The 13900-nt window shown below is 33.4% G+C and overlaps 7 protein-coding genes across 7 annotated transcripts; 3 read left to right on the top strand and 4 right to left on the bottom strand.

Annotated features, from left to right (window-relative positions):
* Nucleotides 1-103: 103 nt before the first annotated feature.
* Nucleotides 104-802, top strand: DGK1 (diacylglycerol kinase; the record flags this gene model as incomplete). The annotated part of the gene is made up of 1 exon (XM_019180575.2): nt 104-802. A coding segment is annotated over one exon (699 nt), but the record flags the coding sequence as incomplete, so codon positions are not given.
* A 214-nt stretch (nt 803-1016) lies between these two features.
* RPL20B (60S ribosomal protein eL20) lies at nt 1017-1596 on the bottom strand (the record flags this gene model as incomplete). Its single annotated transcript, XM_019183641.1, has 2 exons — nt 1017-1534; nt 1590-1596. The coding sequence occupies 2 exons, from the start codon at nt 1594-1596 to the stop codon at nt 1017-1019; spliced, it is 525 nt and encodes a 174-aa protein (XP_019038641.1).
* A 962-nt stretch (nt 1597-2558) lies between these two features.
* Nucleotides 2559-3311, bottom strand: SPS4 (Sps4p; the record flags this gene model as incomplete). The annotated part of the gene is made up of 1 exon (XM_019180797.1): nt 2559-3311. A coding segment is annotated over one exon (753 nt), but the record flags the coding sequence as incomplete, so codon positions are not given.
* Nucleotides 3312-3912: 601 nt separating this feature from the next.
* On the top strand, nt 3913-5058 carry SFG1 (Sfg1p; the record flags this gene model as incomplete). The annotated part of the gene is made up of 1 exon (XM_019183640.1): nt 3913-5058. The coding sequence occupies one exon, from the start codon at nt 3913-3915 to the stop codon at nt 5056-5058; it is 1146 nt and encodes a 381-aa protein (XP_019038639.1).
* A 172-nt stretch (nt 5059-5230) lies between these two features.
* Nucleotides 5231-6262, bottom strand: WICANDRAFT_19018 (glycosyltransferase family 15 protein; the record flags this gene model as incomplete). Its single annotated transcript, XM_019180813.1, has 1 exon — nt 5231-6262. A coding segment is annotated over one exon (1032 nt), but the record flags the coding sequence as incomplete, so codon positions are not given.
* Nucleotides 6263-7554: 1292 nt separating this feature from the next.
* WICANDRAFT_16215 (glycoside hydrolase family 18 protein) lies at nt 7555-8397 on the top strand (the record flags this gene model as incomplete). The annotated part of the gene is made up of 1 exon (XM_019180681.1): nt 7555-8397. A coding segment is annotated over one exon (843 nt), but the record flags the coding sequence as incomplete, so codon positions are not given.
* A 446-nt stretch (nt 8398-8843) lies between these two features.
* Nucleotides 8844-10202, bottom strand: WICANDRAFT_31584 (cation diffusion facilitator family transporter; the record flags this gene model as incomplete). The annotated part of the gene is made up of 2 exons (XM_019181851.1): nt 8844-9571; nt 9677-10202. 2 exons carry the CDS (start codon nt 10200-10202, stop codon nt 8844-8846), a joined length of 1254 nt encoding a protein of 417 aa, XP_019038636.1.
* Nucleotides 10203-13900: the final 3698 nt, after the last annotated feature.

The raw sequence follows: 13900 nt of genomic DNA, 5'->3' as shown, positions 1-13900 counted from the left end.
AAGTGATCAAGATTCAAATGATCAAGATCTGCTTAGACCTTCAAATGATTTCGTTGGTGTCTTGAGAAAATCAACATCGTCACCAGCCTTGGGAAATGATTTCTTGACAGCTCATCATATATTTGGAGATTATGTTCGTAAACATGAGATTCCAAGAAAAGTATTTCATAGTTCTATTGGATTCATAACGTTATATCTATATACAAAAGGTTTAAATAAAGAGATTTTCCCAATCCCATTCCATATTGCGTTCATTATAATTTTCACATTAGATTTAATTAGATTAAGATGGAAATATTTTAATTATTTATATTGTCAAGTTGTTGGATTTTTAATGAGAGAAAAAGAGATTCAAAGTTATAATGGTGTTTTATGGTATATTTTAGGTCTTGATTTTGTTTTCAGTTTTTTCCCAAAAGATATTTGTCTTGCAAGTGTATTATTATTAAGTTGGTCAGATACTGCAGCTTCAACTTTTGGTAGAGCTTATGGTAAATATACTCCAAAAATTGCAAGAAATAAATCATTAGCAGGTTCTATGGCAGCTTTTGCAGTTGGTGTTTTATCAAGTTATTTATTGTATGGATATTTCATTCCTGAATATAACTATTTGAATAAAGTTGGTGAAATTTATTGGACTCCAGAATCAAGTTATTTAAATTTACATTCAATGAGTTTATTAGCAGGTTTTGTTGCTGCATTATCAGAAGGTATTGATTTATACAATTGGGATGATAATTTCACAATTCCAACATTATCAAGTATATTTTTCTATATTGTGATTACAATTTTCCATAAATGAGGGCATTCATTCCATCTTTAGCATCTTTCTTAATACAGCATATTGATAATAACCGAGGACTTGTGTATAGAGATAATACAATTTTAATATCAATTCTTTTTCAGTAGACTACAATCTCAACATTTGTTCTTAAGTTTTACTCTCCATTAAAATATACAATTTACCAAACCAACAAGTTTCAGAAAAAAAGCATCAAAACAATATTGAAAATTATCTAATAGTAAGTTGATGGACGTTTTGGAGCAAAAACATTAGCAGATTTTGGAATACGGTGAGGTAATGGGAATTGTAAATCTTTGCTCAAGAATTGTTTGACGTATTGACGTTTAACATCATCAGTTTTTTCTAATTCAACAACCTTTAAAATGTGGATTGATCTAAATCTAGCTCTGTGACGAGCAGCTAAATCTTGGTACATAGTTTCAACGGCACCAACTCTGGTAACATCTCTGAATTCTTTGTACAAGTTGTGAATACCTGATCTTGATTCATAACGAATCCAGATACCAAAGTTTTTAACTTTAGTTGGGTGGGTTTCAGAAATGGTGTTAACTGAAACAATTTCACCTGAAGCTCTTTTAACTTTGTGTAATTTTTGTAAGAAATACCAGTAACGAGATTTAGCAACAACTTCATTTGGAGCAAAGATTCTCATACGGTATAATTTTGGTTCTGGAACCGCTTCAGTTGGTAAACGACGACCAATAACTTGATATTCGTTAAGACGAGACACTAAAAAAACTTGTTAGTATTACGTTCATAATAAATTTGATGGTGTGTCTGATACTGAGCATTTCATGATAAACTTGGGATTCCCTATATGATATTGATACTGAAAATTTTTATGAATCTCTTGAAACTAATACTGAGCATTTGATTATTGAATATGCTGATTACTATAACTTTACTTTATCTTATTAAGTTTGATTCTTTGGTTCTCATTATCTCTACTCTTCTGTTCTTCACTATGATGATACTCATTTGACATTTCTTTAATTTGACTGATATTCTTCCACAAACGACATAATAAAACGTTCCAAACTCATATTGATATGCTCATTCATCAATCCATCTTTCATATGTCTATCCTTTACTCACTTGTTGCTATGTTTTATTGATCCTAACCGATGTTGTATTCAAAAGGTTCAGAGTAGTAGTTTTTCACCTTTCATGAAAAATGTTTTGCAAATGAGTTTCCCAAGTGTTCGAACAACCGAAATGTGTGAGGTGTTCTGATGTTTTAACGTTGATTATGTAACATTCACTCACTGTGAAGAGCTTATCGGTAAAAACACTCTATGGCCAGGAGCGAATTTTGGTTTTTTTGGTTTGGCCGCGAATTTTCTTTGGTTTTTTGGACAGGGACACATGATTCATTTCGTGGTGAGGAAAAGTCACGGGAAAAGCCCTGAAGTAAATCATGTGACTAGATTAGGGCTACTACAATAACATAAGTACACATCTATCAAAAAATCAGAATCTATATTAATAAAGATGGCAGTTCAATACAGACCGTAATACTCTAATCTAGTAAGCTCATAATGAATGACAATATACTCAGTTACCTTGATTCACCTCTTCTTCATCTTCATCTTTATTGGAAACAAAAAAACTAAGCTGCAACAGGAACTGGTTCTATTGGTTGTTCCATAGGAGTAACAACTGGTTCTTCTTCAGTTATTCTAGTTTCTATCACTTCTGCAGCTAACTCTTCAGCTTCTTCAGATTTTCCATTCCAAACTTTTTTCCATAATGTAGTTGTTTCACTGATAGCTTCATTTGTTAAATCAACAGATGTATTATACGTAGCTTTGATTGATGAATTGAAAGATGGCTCAATCTTGTCTAAATTATCATTATAAACATCAAAAACATGGATAGTATAGTTACAAGGCACCATCAAACATTCAACAACTTTGTTACCCATAACTGGAATTGCCCTTTCAATTAAATTCATTGAAAGATAAACATTTCTCTCAACTTCACTTGAATATTCAACCATAACAGGTTCCCCTTCTGGTAGGTTGGTCAATGTAAAATTCTCCATATGATAATTAACAGGTCTGAAGACTGGATCTAATGAACTTCTAAGCAATGGTTTACCTTTAGTATCATAAAGCTTTTCATTATAATAAGCACGACCATTTCTAACAAATCTTCTTGTTGGAGCAATCAAGTTATTCTCCATACAATCACCAGTAGCAGTGAAAGCGTCTTTAATAGCTTCATCTGTTTGAACAATTGGTGTTTTGATAGAAACTAAGACATCTTCCCAAGTTGCAGTTTTCAAACATGGAGCAACACTTTCAACAGAGTTCAAAGTGGAATTACCAAAATTATCAACAGTTTGAACAATTGGCTTCAATAATGATTGGGAGTGGATGAATTCAGCTATTGGTTTGATGATTGGGATTGAAGAATTGATAGCAGCCTTGGTGATTGCAAATTCATTGACAAAAGTTGAAGTCTCATTGATGATTGGATAAGATTTCAAATGTTCTGTAGTTTGACAAGCAGCAGGTTCATCTTGAATGTCTGGAGCTTCTGGAGCAGCATCTTCTGGGATATCTGGTTGGGTTTCCTCGTGATGCTCTGAAACTTCATGATCTTGTTGTTCCTTTTTATCTTTTCTCAAATGGAAGAGGTTGTTCATTTTGGTTGGAGTAGTAGTAGTAATTTAATAAAAGCAAATAATAATATGTAATAGCAGAAAACAATACTATTCTGTTGACCAGATCAAGATACAACAAGAAAGAAAGCCCATCTTCATGCTGATGAATTCAAATCAATTCACTTTTGTAAACAACAATAAACTTTTGACACAAAAACGAAAATGTTCAACGTTTTGAAATCTGAAAATCGCACCAAAAGAGAAAATTCTTGTTGCCCCGAAACCAGAAATGAGCTTTTGTTGTCCTGGTGATGATGTAATCAATAGAGGAAAATTGTAAACAAATTAAAAATCAAAAGACGAGATAATTGATTACAGATTCAAGCTGAAGAGTATCTATTGTCACCCCAAGGTTAGAGGGTAGAGCTGTGTCATAGTAGGTGGTTTTCAGGTTGCAGAATCAAAAATAGTCGCTGGTTACCGTTGGGTTTAGGAAAATATGGAGACTCCATCAGTTGAAAAAATAGTTGAAATTGAACTGTCAAGGCTCAAGAATGAAAATCAGTTGGTTCTGGATGATAATCTAACACCATTCTCGTTAAGGGTTAGAAATGATGTGAAAAGAGAAGATCGGTTATTTGACTCGCCGTTGAAGCATGGGATCCATAAATCAAATACTTTAGATGCTTTAAATCTCGAACTGATTGAATTTCCTAAATTTGAACAAACAGAAAATGGGATGAACAATGATAAAGAGGCTGAAGATTCGATTGATTCCTCTTCTTCGGATTCATCAGAAGTGCCAATACATCATTTAGAAGTTGAAGAGTCACCTATGAGTCAAAAAGCCGGCTATGAAATGGATCTGTTAAAGATCTTTGATAGTAAGATTGAAAATGCAGATATTTCATTAGAGGAGTTCCCATTGTATGAATACACACCAATAAGCAAAGAGATTATAGAAACTGAAGAAGCTCTCAAGACCCCAGACTTTTTGCAAGGTCTTGATCAAGATGAAGAAGGGTCAGTTGCAAGAAGAACAAGACAAAAGATAAAGACATCACCGATCAAAAAACAACCAACACTTTTGAAAAAAAGTAAAAGTAAGATACCATTACCCACAAGTTCTTTACCAGGTGGTGAGATACGGCGTTCTAAAAGATTGGAATCTCAGAATATTCCAACATCACCTACAAGGAAAACATGTTCACCAAATAAAAAATTTGATAATTTAAAACCAGTATTAAGAATCAAATCGAAAAACTCATTAAACTTGATTGTTGATTCATCAACGGGTCAGCTTCATGATGCCACACAATATGCCACTGAGATTAATGCAAATAATGGAGAAGGTATTCCATTGCCTAAAACTATGAATGAACAAGTTACAATACCGATTAATGGACCAAGAAGAAGCAAGATACCCAAAACAGCCATAGTTAGAGGATTTATGCACAAGATACCCAGTGGCACTAAACAACTTGGGACATCGAAAGTTGGATTTTATTCTGAAGATGCATACAAAACTTATTTCTGTTCCAAAGCATCACCAAGTAAAGTTATGAAGCCAACCACTGGATCACCCTCAAAGAAAGCTGTGAAAAAGAAAAGATCAGTTCGTTGGGCTGATAAATTGGAATGGTAGGGAAGTAATTTACGATTAATGGATATAACAGGAAACAAAAAACCAAATATGTGTGTAGTTTAACCGTCTATACAACAAATTCTTCAAATAGTTCATCATATTCATCATGTTCATCATCATTTTCTTCGATCTGATCGTCCCATTCTTCTAGTTCTCTTTTTTTATTTTCATTTTCATTTTCTTTAGGTTTATGAGTAGAATAAGTCTTTCTTGGTGCATGTTCCGGTCTTGGTTCGTTTCTTGCTTCATACCAATAAGCTAAACAACTATCTCTATTACCCCAATTATAATCATAATTTGGAGAACAAACACAATGTAATTCTTCTCTAACTTCTTGACGTCTTGGACATTGAGTGTGTGGGACATGATAATAACCAGTATTATCAAAATAATGAACTTCATTTTTATTCAATAAATATGAAACTGCAAATGTATGGATTGGAGCGTCACCCCATCTTTCATAGAAAAATCCACCTTTGGAATCTAGGTATTGGAAATATTCTTCATATTCTTTTGATCTTAGGAAATCTAAATCACCAAGTTCAAAGTTTGACCAATAATGACACATATTAAAAGTCTCTTCATTATCTAAAGTTATGAAATCAATTGTGTTTTCCTTTGCAATATAAGATGGGTTTTGGTCATGGAAAAATTCTTTAGTAGCTTCAAATAATCCATAAACAGTATTGTGTAGTTCATGTAAAGTCATTGTAAAGGCATATTTTTTATTATTTTCTCTCATAAATTTGAAATAATCATAATTCAAATCACAAGTGAATTTAATATCAGGTTCCACTCTCCAATAATATTTTATGCCTTCAAAAGCTTTAAGCTTATAGAAAAACCCGGAATTGAAACGGCACATATGTCTATAAGATTCAGAACCACCGTATTTGATATTATCTTTCTGCATTTGCTTTCTAACATCAGCTGCTCTCTTTTGATCAATAAATTCAGGATATGACCAATATTCTTTTGGTATTGTAACAAATGTGACATTCCCACTAACTAAATTTGAAACTTCATTTTTAAAAGTATCAGTGAATTCAGCATCATTTGCAAAGATCCAAGGATAATGATATTTTTTATTAAATCTTTCTTCAACATGAGTTATTGATTGTAACATTAAATATAATTCCTCATTTCTAACTAATGAGAAAAAAGTTGCATTTTCTTTTTCATAATTTGGATTAATTTCATCATTTTCATCATGGTATTTAAAGATTTTAGTATCAGCTATTGGATCCAAGAATTGGAAACTTGTATAGTTTGATTGTGTGAAATGTTCATCTGGGTATAAGATTTGTAATATTTTCAATCTAGCATATTTATCTAAATAATCCAACACGGCCTTGTGATGGTTATGCCTTATTGATATGAACGAAGCTATAACGATGATTGATGACACAAAAGTCAGTATTGCGATCCTGGTTCTCTTTGTGAATGCCACCATCTTGGTGATAGCTCATAGGTTTCGAATCTGATCCTTTCACCTTCTTGTTCTAATTGTCAATAGTTGATTTGATTTTGGCATTTGATTGATTTCGCGCGCTGTGCCTCTTTTCAGAAAAATCTGAGATCAAAAACATTGAAGAAAATTGATCTCTCGAGAATCGAATGGGCGAGAATTTGAATACGAGAGAGAACGAATCGATAAGCAGTTATCTAAAATGGTACATAGTTCATGGTGTAGATATAACTGAGGGCTATATATGTTATAGGCTATATTGAATTTAGCAATACAAGGATCACGATCGAAGCATTTATATGTTTGTTCTCTGTATCATGTAGAACTAAATGAATTGATCTGAGTGTAAAAAAAACTTGATTCTGAAATAAACGAACACATCTCTTAAACATTCACATTCACCATGTGCTCAACGGGATCAAGAAGTTTATAATTAGACAAATACATTCTGATGTGACTGGCTTTTCTCTATGATTCAGCTCATTCACCGAGCATCAATCTGCAACTAAATTCACTGGCAAAGTGCACATCAATGGGGAACCATCACCATCAAGATTCAACAACAGCATCATCATCAACAACCAAATCCAACAAAGGATTGATCAAGATAATAACAGAAACTGCTCTCTATGCTCTTCCACCTCGAGGAATATAAAACTTGAACGTTTCTTGTTGATGTGAGTCGTTTTTTTTGAGAACTATTGTCACTATTTCCTCTTTGGGCATCTAAGACCTACAAATGAAAACAAACATGCACAACCTTAAACTTCTCAAGAAAACAACTGTAACATTTGAGGTTTCCCAAAATGATTTAATAACTTGCATGATGGTATAAATTATCAGCTTTGGGTGCCTTTTTTTTCTTGATAATTTGGTATGTTCAACGGTTCTGCACAACAGCCTAAACTTGATTACATTAAACAATGGTTCTCATCAATTCTTTACTCAACTCGTTGGTATTCCCAATCACTGTGCTTTCGGCCAGTATAAACTCAAATTCAGAATCTTCAAAATTGACTGGTCAAACAGCTCTTTATTGGGGTCAAGCTTCAGCTCAACAACAAAATAGATTAAGATATTATTGTGATTCAGATTCTGTTGATATATTCCTATTGTCTTTTATAACAGACTTTCCAAATTCAAAAGAATCCACACATGGTTATACTTTGAATTTAGCTAATGCTTGTGCTTCAAAGACTTATTCATCTGAGGATTCCACACCAAACTGTACACAAGTTGGTGATGATATTAAATATTGTCAAAGTTTGGGTAAAAAAGTGTTGTTATCATTAGGTGGTGAGAGTGGAGATTATGGATTCAATAGTGATTATGAGGCTGAAAACTTTGCAGATGTACTTTGGAATTCATTTGGTGAAGGTTCTGAATATCCAAAAGATGAAAGACCATTTGGTGATGCAATAGTGGATGGATTTGATTTTGATTTAGAGAATGAAAATCAAATTGGATATGTTACGTTGGCTAACAAGTTGAGAAATTTAACTTCAAGTGGTAACCAAAAGGAGTTTATTTTAACATCTGCACCACAATGTCCATTTCCTGATAAAAGTAATAGTGAATTGATTGATGGTGTTGAATTGAATTATTTGTTTATTCAATTTTACAATAACAAATGTGCGTTAGATCAAGATTTCAATTTTGATACTTGGTCAGAGTATATTCAATCGAAAAACTATGAAAAGACTAAATTATTTATTGGATTACCAGCTACAAACAGTTCAGCAAGTTCAGGTTTTGTTGATTCAGATGCAGTTTTGGAAAAAATTGAACAAATTTGGTCTAGTGATGAATTGAAGAAATCATTTGGAGGTGTCATGTTTTGGGATGCTTCACAAGCTTTTGAAGATTCAGAAGCTGGAATTAACAGCTTACAAGATAATTTAGTTAATAAAGTTGCAAGTAATTTTCAAAAAGATAATAGTTCTGAAGGATCAAGTGGTACAACTGTTTCCAATTCACCAGCGGCCTCAAATATCACTAGTGCAAAGGGTAAGACTAGTGATTCAGGTGTCTTGAAACCATCATCATCAATTTTTATTTGTTTAGCATTGTCATTCTTTTTCGCTTGTTTTGTTTAGAGTTTAGAGCCATTTAATCGGTATAATTATGCTAATTGAATGCATTTGTAGGTTTTTGCTCAGAGATAGTTCAAAAGGTGCTTTGATTCTAACACGAGAAAGAAATCCTGTGGGTTTCTACTTTATATCTGAAAACAAAACCATGGTCATTATTCATTTATTATTTCTTTCCATGTAGTTATAATGTACACTATTAATTGGTTAATTTGATTGAATTCAACTTATTTTGGTTGATCAAGACAGTTTTCAGTATTACAATTGACTGCACTGTCAATAATACATTGATCATTAGTATTAGCACCATAAGCTGAAACAGCTGGACCATTAGCCTTATTAATGTTTAATGAACTATTATTTCTTGAATATTTACCTCCGGCGATCTTTGTGAATTGTTGATAAGCTTCTGATGAGATGTTGTTTTTTCCAATGAATTCTGGTTGAACAGTTGCAGAGTGGATACCATAGTTGTGTAAAGCAGCTCTAATTGATGAGGCTATAACTAGGAAAGTTTCAGGAGACGCATCAACTTCAACGTGTAAGGATGCGATAAATATATCTTCAGTTAAATTCCAAATGTGGAAGTCATGAACTGAGACAACACCTTCAACTTTTAAGATATCATCTTGAACAGAATCAGCAGATATGGTGGATGGGGTAGCTTGTAACAAAATTCTTGAAGCTCTGCGACATAAAGGTAAAGCACTTGAAAAAATAATAGCAGTAATGACTAATGAGATTAAAGGATCAGTGTAATATTTCCATGAAAAATCAGTTTTCCAGATGAATAAAGCAGTTAAAATAACACCAACATTACCAAGGGCATCACCAAGAACATGCAAGAAAACACCATGCATATTTAATGATTTGGCCTTTTTCTTTGCAGCTTTTGAATGTGAATGGTCAGATTCTTCATGAGAGTGTGAATGGTTATGGCCATGGGAATGACCAGCTTCTTGTTCTTCATTAGCACCATTTAAAGTTGCATGATAATCATTTTGTTGAGCAGGTTCTTGAGAGTATATAGTTGATTTCTTTTTTTTCAATAAGGAAGTACGTTCAGTGTAGTTATTAACGACATTTTCTGGTAATACAGCACCAACTGAACTTTCTTCATCACTATATTCAGAACCACCATGGGAATGTCCATGTTCAGAACCGCCACCATGAGAATGGCCATGGTCATGGAAAAGGAATAACCCAACGATATTTGAGATTAACCCAGCAGTACCAACATATAAGATCAATTTTGGGTTTGTAATGACAGCAGGACTGATTAATCTTTGAATTGCTTCAATCAAGATTGAAAAACATAAAGCTAAAAGGAAAACAGCATTAATTAAAGCACCCAAGATTTCAGCTCTTTTCCAACCATAAGTATATTTAGCATCGGCATCTTTTTGAGTACTAACTCTAACGGCCCACAATGCCACAATTAAGGAGAAAATATCATTCAACATATGGAATGAATCAGCAATTAAAGCTAAGGAATGAACAGCATAACCAATAATCACTTCAATTAAGAAGAAAATGGTATCTAACACCAACAATGAGATGATACGAATCTCTTTACCAGTGGTCATGATGAATTAGCTAGCAACAGAAGGGTGATGAGAAATGTGATTGAATCTATTGACTTTTATGGGAGGTGGTGTTTGTTTTTTTTTTAGTTTATCGATCCGAGTTTTTTGTGAATGGAATTTTAATCAGGGGAGATTTCAAAGTAGCCACAGTTGTGTAAATTGAGCAATATTCAGACAATTGAGAATGGATTTGTTAGCAAATATGATGGTTTTTTATGGATTTTTTTGATTTTAGAGATGTGAAGAGTTTTTATAAGCTTTTTTTTTATTGTAGTCCGTAATTTTTTTTATGCCTTTCTAGCATGCAGCTGGTGAATGGGACTCATGCTACAACCTATGGGACTAGGCTCTTATTGTATGCTGTATGATGCTGGACTAGGCACCGATTATTGGGTACCCGTCCCTGTGAAAGCGAGACTTTACCGCTTACGGGCATAACTAGTCTCGGTTTGGCTGACGGAGATTAACTTGATACGAAAGATTTGAAAAACCGGTTGTTCAACGGTTTTCTCTTGGTTTGAAAGCGTTGAGAAAGGCGTTGGAATGTGTTGATTGTGGTTCTGGAGTTGGTCTCAGGAACATCGTGAGCTGTGTGGAACATTTGATGAGACTTTTGTGGGCATTTGATGAGCTGAAGTTGATGTGTGTTTTTTGATCGTTGCTGACGTTTTAACTACAAAGGTTGATTCTTTTCGCTATGTTCTTTTACAGGAATTTGTGTGGTAGCTCAGAGAGGCAATCTGGTTGGTTAATTGAGGGAGTTCAGCTTAATGGATGTGAGTTATTGGAAATATAGGGCTCTTCAGAAAGAATTGTTAGGCAAATTCTTCACAGTCTGGTGGTGAATTGGACTACTTGAGTTTTATTAGGGCAGAAAACAGATTGGATAAGGACTTGGTAAAGGCTCTCTAGACTGAACTTACCATTCTCTGAGTCCTATCCACCTTAAAGCCGCCCTCTCAAGGTCTCTCTGTTGGTCTCTTATACCTTTCTAGCCAATTGTGAAGATGTATTTTTTCAAAAGGCATTCAACTCAAGTCCCATCTGCTCAAAGTGCCTGCCGTTAAACGTCAGATTTTGACTTTGAATGCATGGAATCCATAAATGCCTGTTGAAAAAGAAACTTGCACAGTGGTACCAATTTCCAAAAGCTCATCACAAATTTGATGCAAGATCTAACAATCATTTACAGGTATTCCCGCTTCTTTGGACCAAGTATGGATACTCTCTACATTTGAATAGTTTGACTACTGACAACTGTATATATTCAAAAGGTCTAGGAGCTGGTGGATACTTCGTTTGTTTTTGAATCCTGAAAAAACCTTACAGATGAGGTACAATAAGCTTACCTTTTTACTGTCATTTGGTTCTTGATCAAATAGCAATATACTTCTATAATCAAATCACCAAGTATAATTAATAGTTTTTAAAGCGTTCTTTTGCTTTTCTTTTGTGTGATATGGATCACTTGAATCTTCAATTTTGATGTAACACGATATACTTTGATCAATTGATCATATTAAGCTATAGCTTTTAAAGTCATTAGAAAGAAGTAACACAGTTTTACTCTGGTATTTTTAGCTGTAATGTAGCTCAAATGTTCCTTGTATCCTTCAGTTATTGTTTAACTCAAAGCTAGTTAGTGGATTCATGATTTATGTGTTTCCTGCTTAAGTTTGATTCTGGTCACGTGACATTGCCCTAAAGAAATATTATTGTGAATGTATATCAATATTTTAACAACAAAAGTACTCTCAAAAACTGACATATAATAAAAAAATTTAACTAATATTTGTCTGCTAAGTTTTTAGATGTTATTCAAAGAAATATTTTTTTTGATGAATTGAAAATTTCAAACTTTTGAGATTGAAAATAATAATCTTAGGTCTATAAAATTCCATTATAAATCAGTATTTTTTTTTTGATTATATTTTTTTCAAAACTGATCATGTTATTATTGAACATATATCATGAATTAAATCATGGAAAAATAATGAAAGGACTGAAAATAGAGCAACGTTAATATAATAAAATTTTAATGAATGTTATCAATGATTCAGCTGTCATGGTTGTCGATATTAATATTATTGTTACGTTGTTCGCGCATTTATTAAGGCTGGCACCGATTCAAATTCAACAACTTGATCAACTAAAATCGTGATTCATGAACTATTAGCGATGCAATTTTAGCACCAGCTACTACAAGAAAGAATCATTATAAACAAGTTAGCTCCATATAGTATTGTAAATTTCAATGAATCGAGCAGAATACGAATGATTGATTAGGTAGTCAGATGTACAGGCTTGAATATTCAGTGCCTTATCAGGTTTATGGCTTACAGGTCTTCGAGCTGGGGAAAATTAAGCCAACAAGCATCAAGAATATCCGTATTTCTCTTCACTTGACATAAATTTATGGTATAAGCCATTTCTATCAAAAAGGGTTCAACAGAGTTCAGTGAATATATACATAAGATTTATCTTACCATAAGTTCCCCGAGAAGTACTTGTTTTGATGGTTTCACTCTTATTTGAGACATGTTTATATTGGCACAACTAACATTGCCATGGAAAACTATGCCTCAAACCTTGGTACTTGAGCTTAAAATGTTCACCGATTCCCATACATCAACGGTTTTACGATGAATATCCAACCTGATTTACCTGAACCACAATCCACGACTCCACAGCCGAAACAGAATCTTCCCCTATGAAACAGAACTAGAATCATACACTCTGTGTCGTTTTGATTATGGGAAACACGACAGTAGCAAACATAAGCGTTCACCAATCGAAAACCTTGATGTCTTCGGTCAAACGTGGTCCTTCCCTAGATCAATCTTTACACTGTAGAATTACCCATAAACAACATCATAACTCCCTTTCATAACCTTGAAATCCAAAGTCAATACTCTTAATTTCTTCTATTGTCTACATTTGAAAATTCTCTTCAAATTCTTTTTCGCTTCGTCTTTTCTTTTGTTGCGGAGTTAATCCTAAATTACGTGCATAATCTAATTCCGAAAGCTGTTGACGAATTTTTTTTTCACTTTAACGAGATTCCAGATTCAGATCGAGCTCATCATAGCCTTCTTACTTCGAACTTTGGACAGTTTAGGAAAACTTTTTCAATTAAGATTCATGAGTGGGAACTAAAGTTTAATTACACGTTATAGGTTGAAAAAATTTTCACTTAATTCTTAGGTAAGGGCAAAATTCGTTTGGGTTTCATCAAAGAAATCATACATGAGCTGGAACTCGAGTTGTAATTTTCAAATATGGGGCGAAAAATTAAAGCAGTCAACAGTGCCATCGATTCTAGAATCGGGCATTGATTAAGGTTGTTCTATAGTATGTAAGGAGATTAACTTTCAACGTCATAAATCGATGATTTTTGATCTCAACTACCAACATCATCATAGCCAAAAAAGAAAAATCAACGTCGACGTCGATGAAAACTTTTTCACTTATGGATCAAGTTTTGATATCATTATAAATAGTGGTTCATGATCCACAATCCATTTCCATTTATTGATATGTTTTTGTGGAAACCATAGAAACCAATCAAAAAGAAAATGTTATTCACAGATTTAGCACTTGCTTTAGTTTCATTCACAGCAACAACAGAAGCTGCTGCTCAATATCAATCTCATCATCATGGGAAACAAGTTGAAGGTAGAAATATCACTTCATTATTT

Source organism: Wickerhamomyces anomalus (genome assembly GCF_001661255.1).
Source record: "Wickerhamomyces anomalus NRRL Y-366-8 unplaced genomic scaffold WICANscaffold_4, whole genome shotgun sequence".
NCBI classification, from domain to species: domain Eukaryota; kingdom Fungi; phylum Ascomycota; class Saccharomycetes; order Phaffomycetales; family Wickerhamomycetaceae; genus Hansenula; species Hansenula anomala.
The sequence above is the reverse complement of the archived record's forward strand: the minus strand, read 5'-3'. Positions and strand labels throughout refer to the sequence as shown.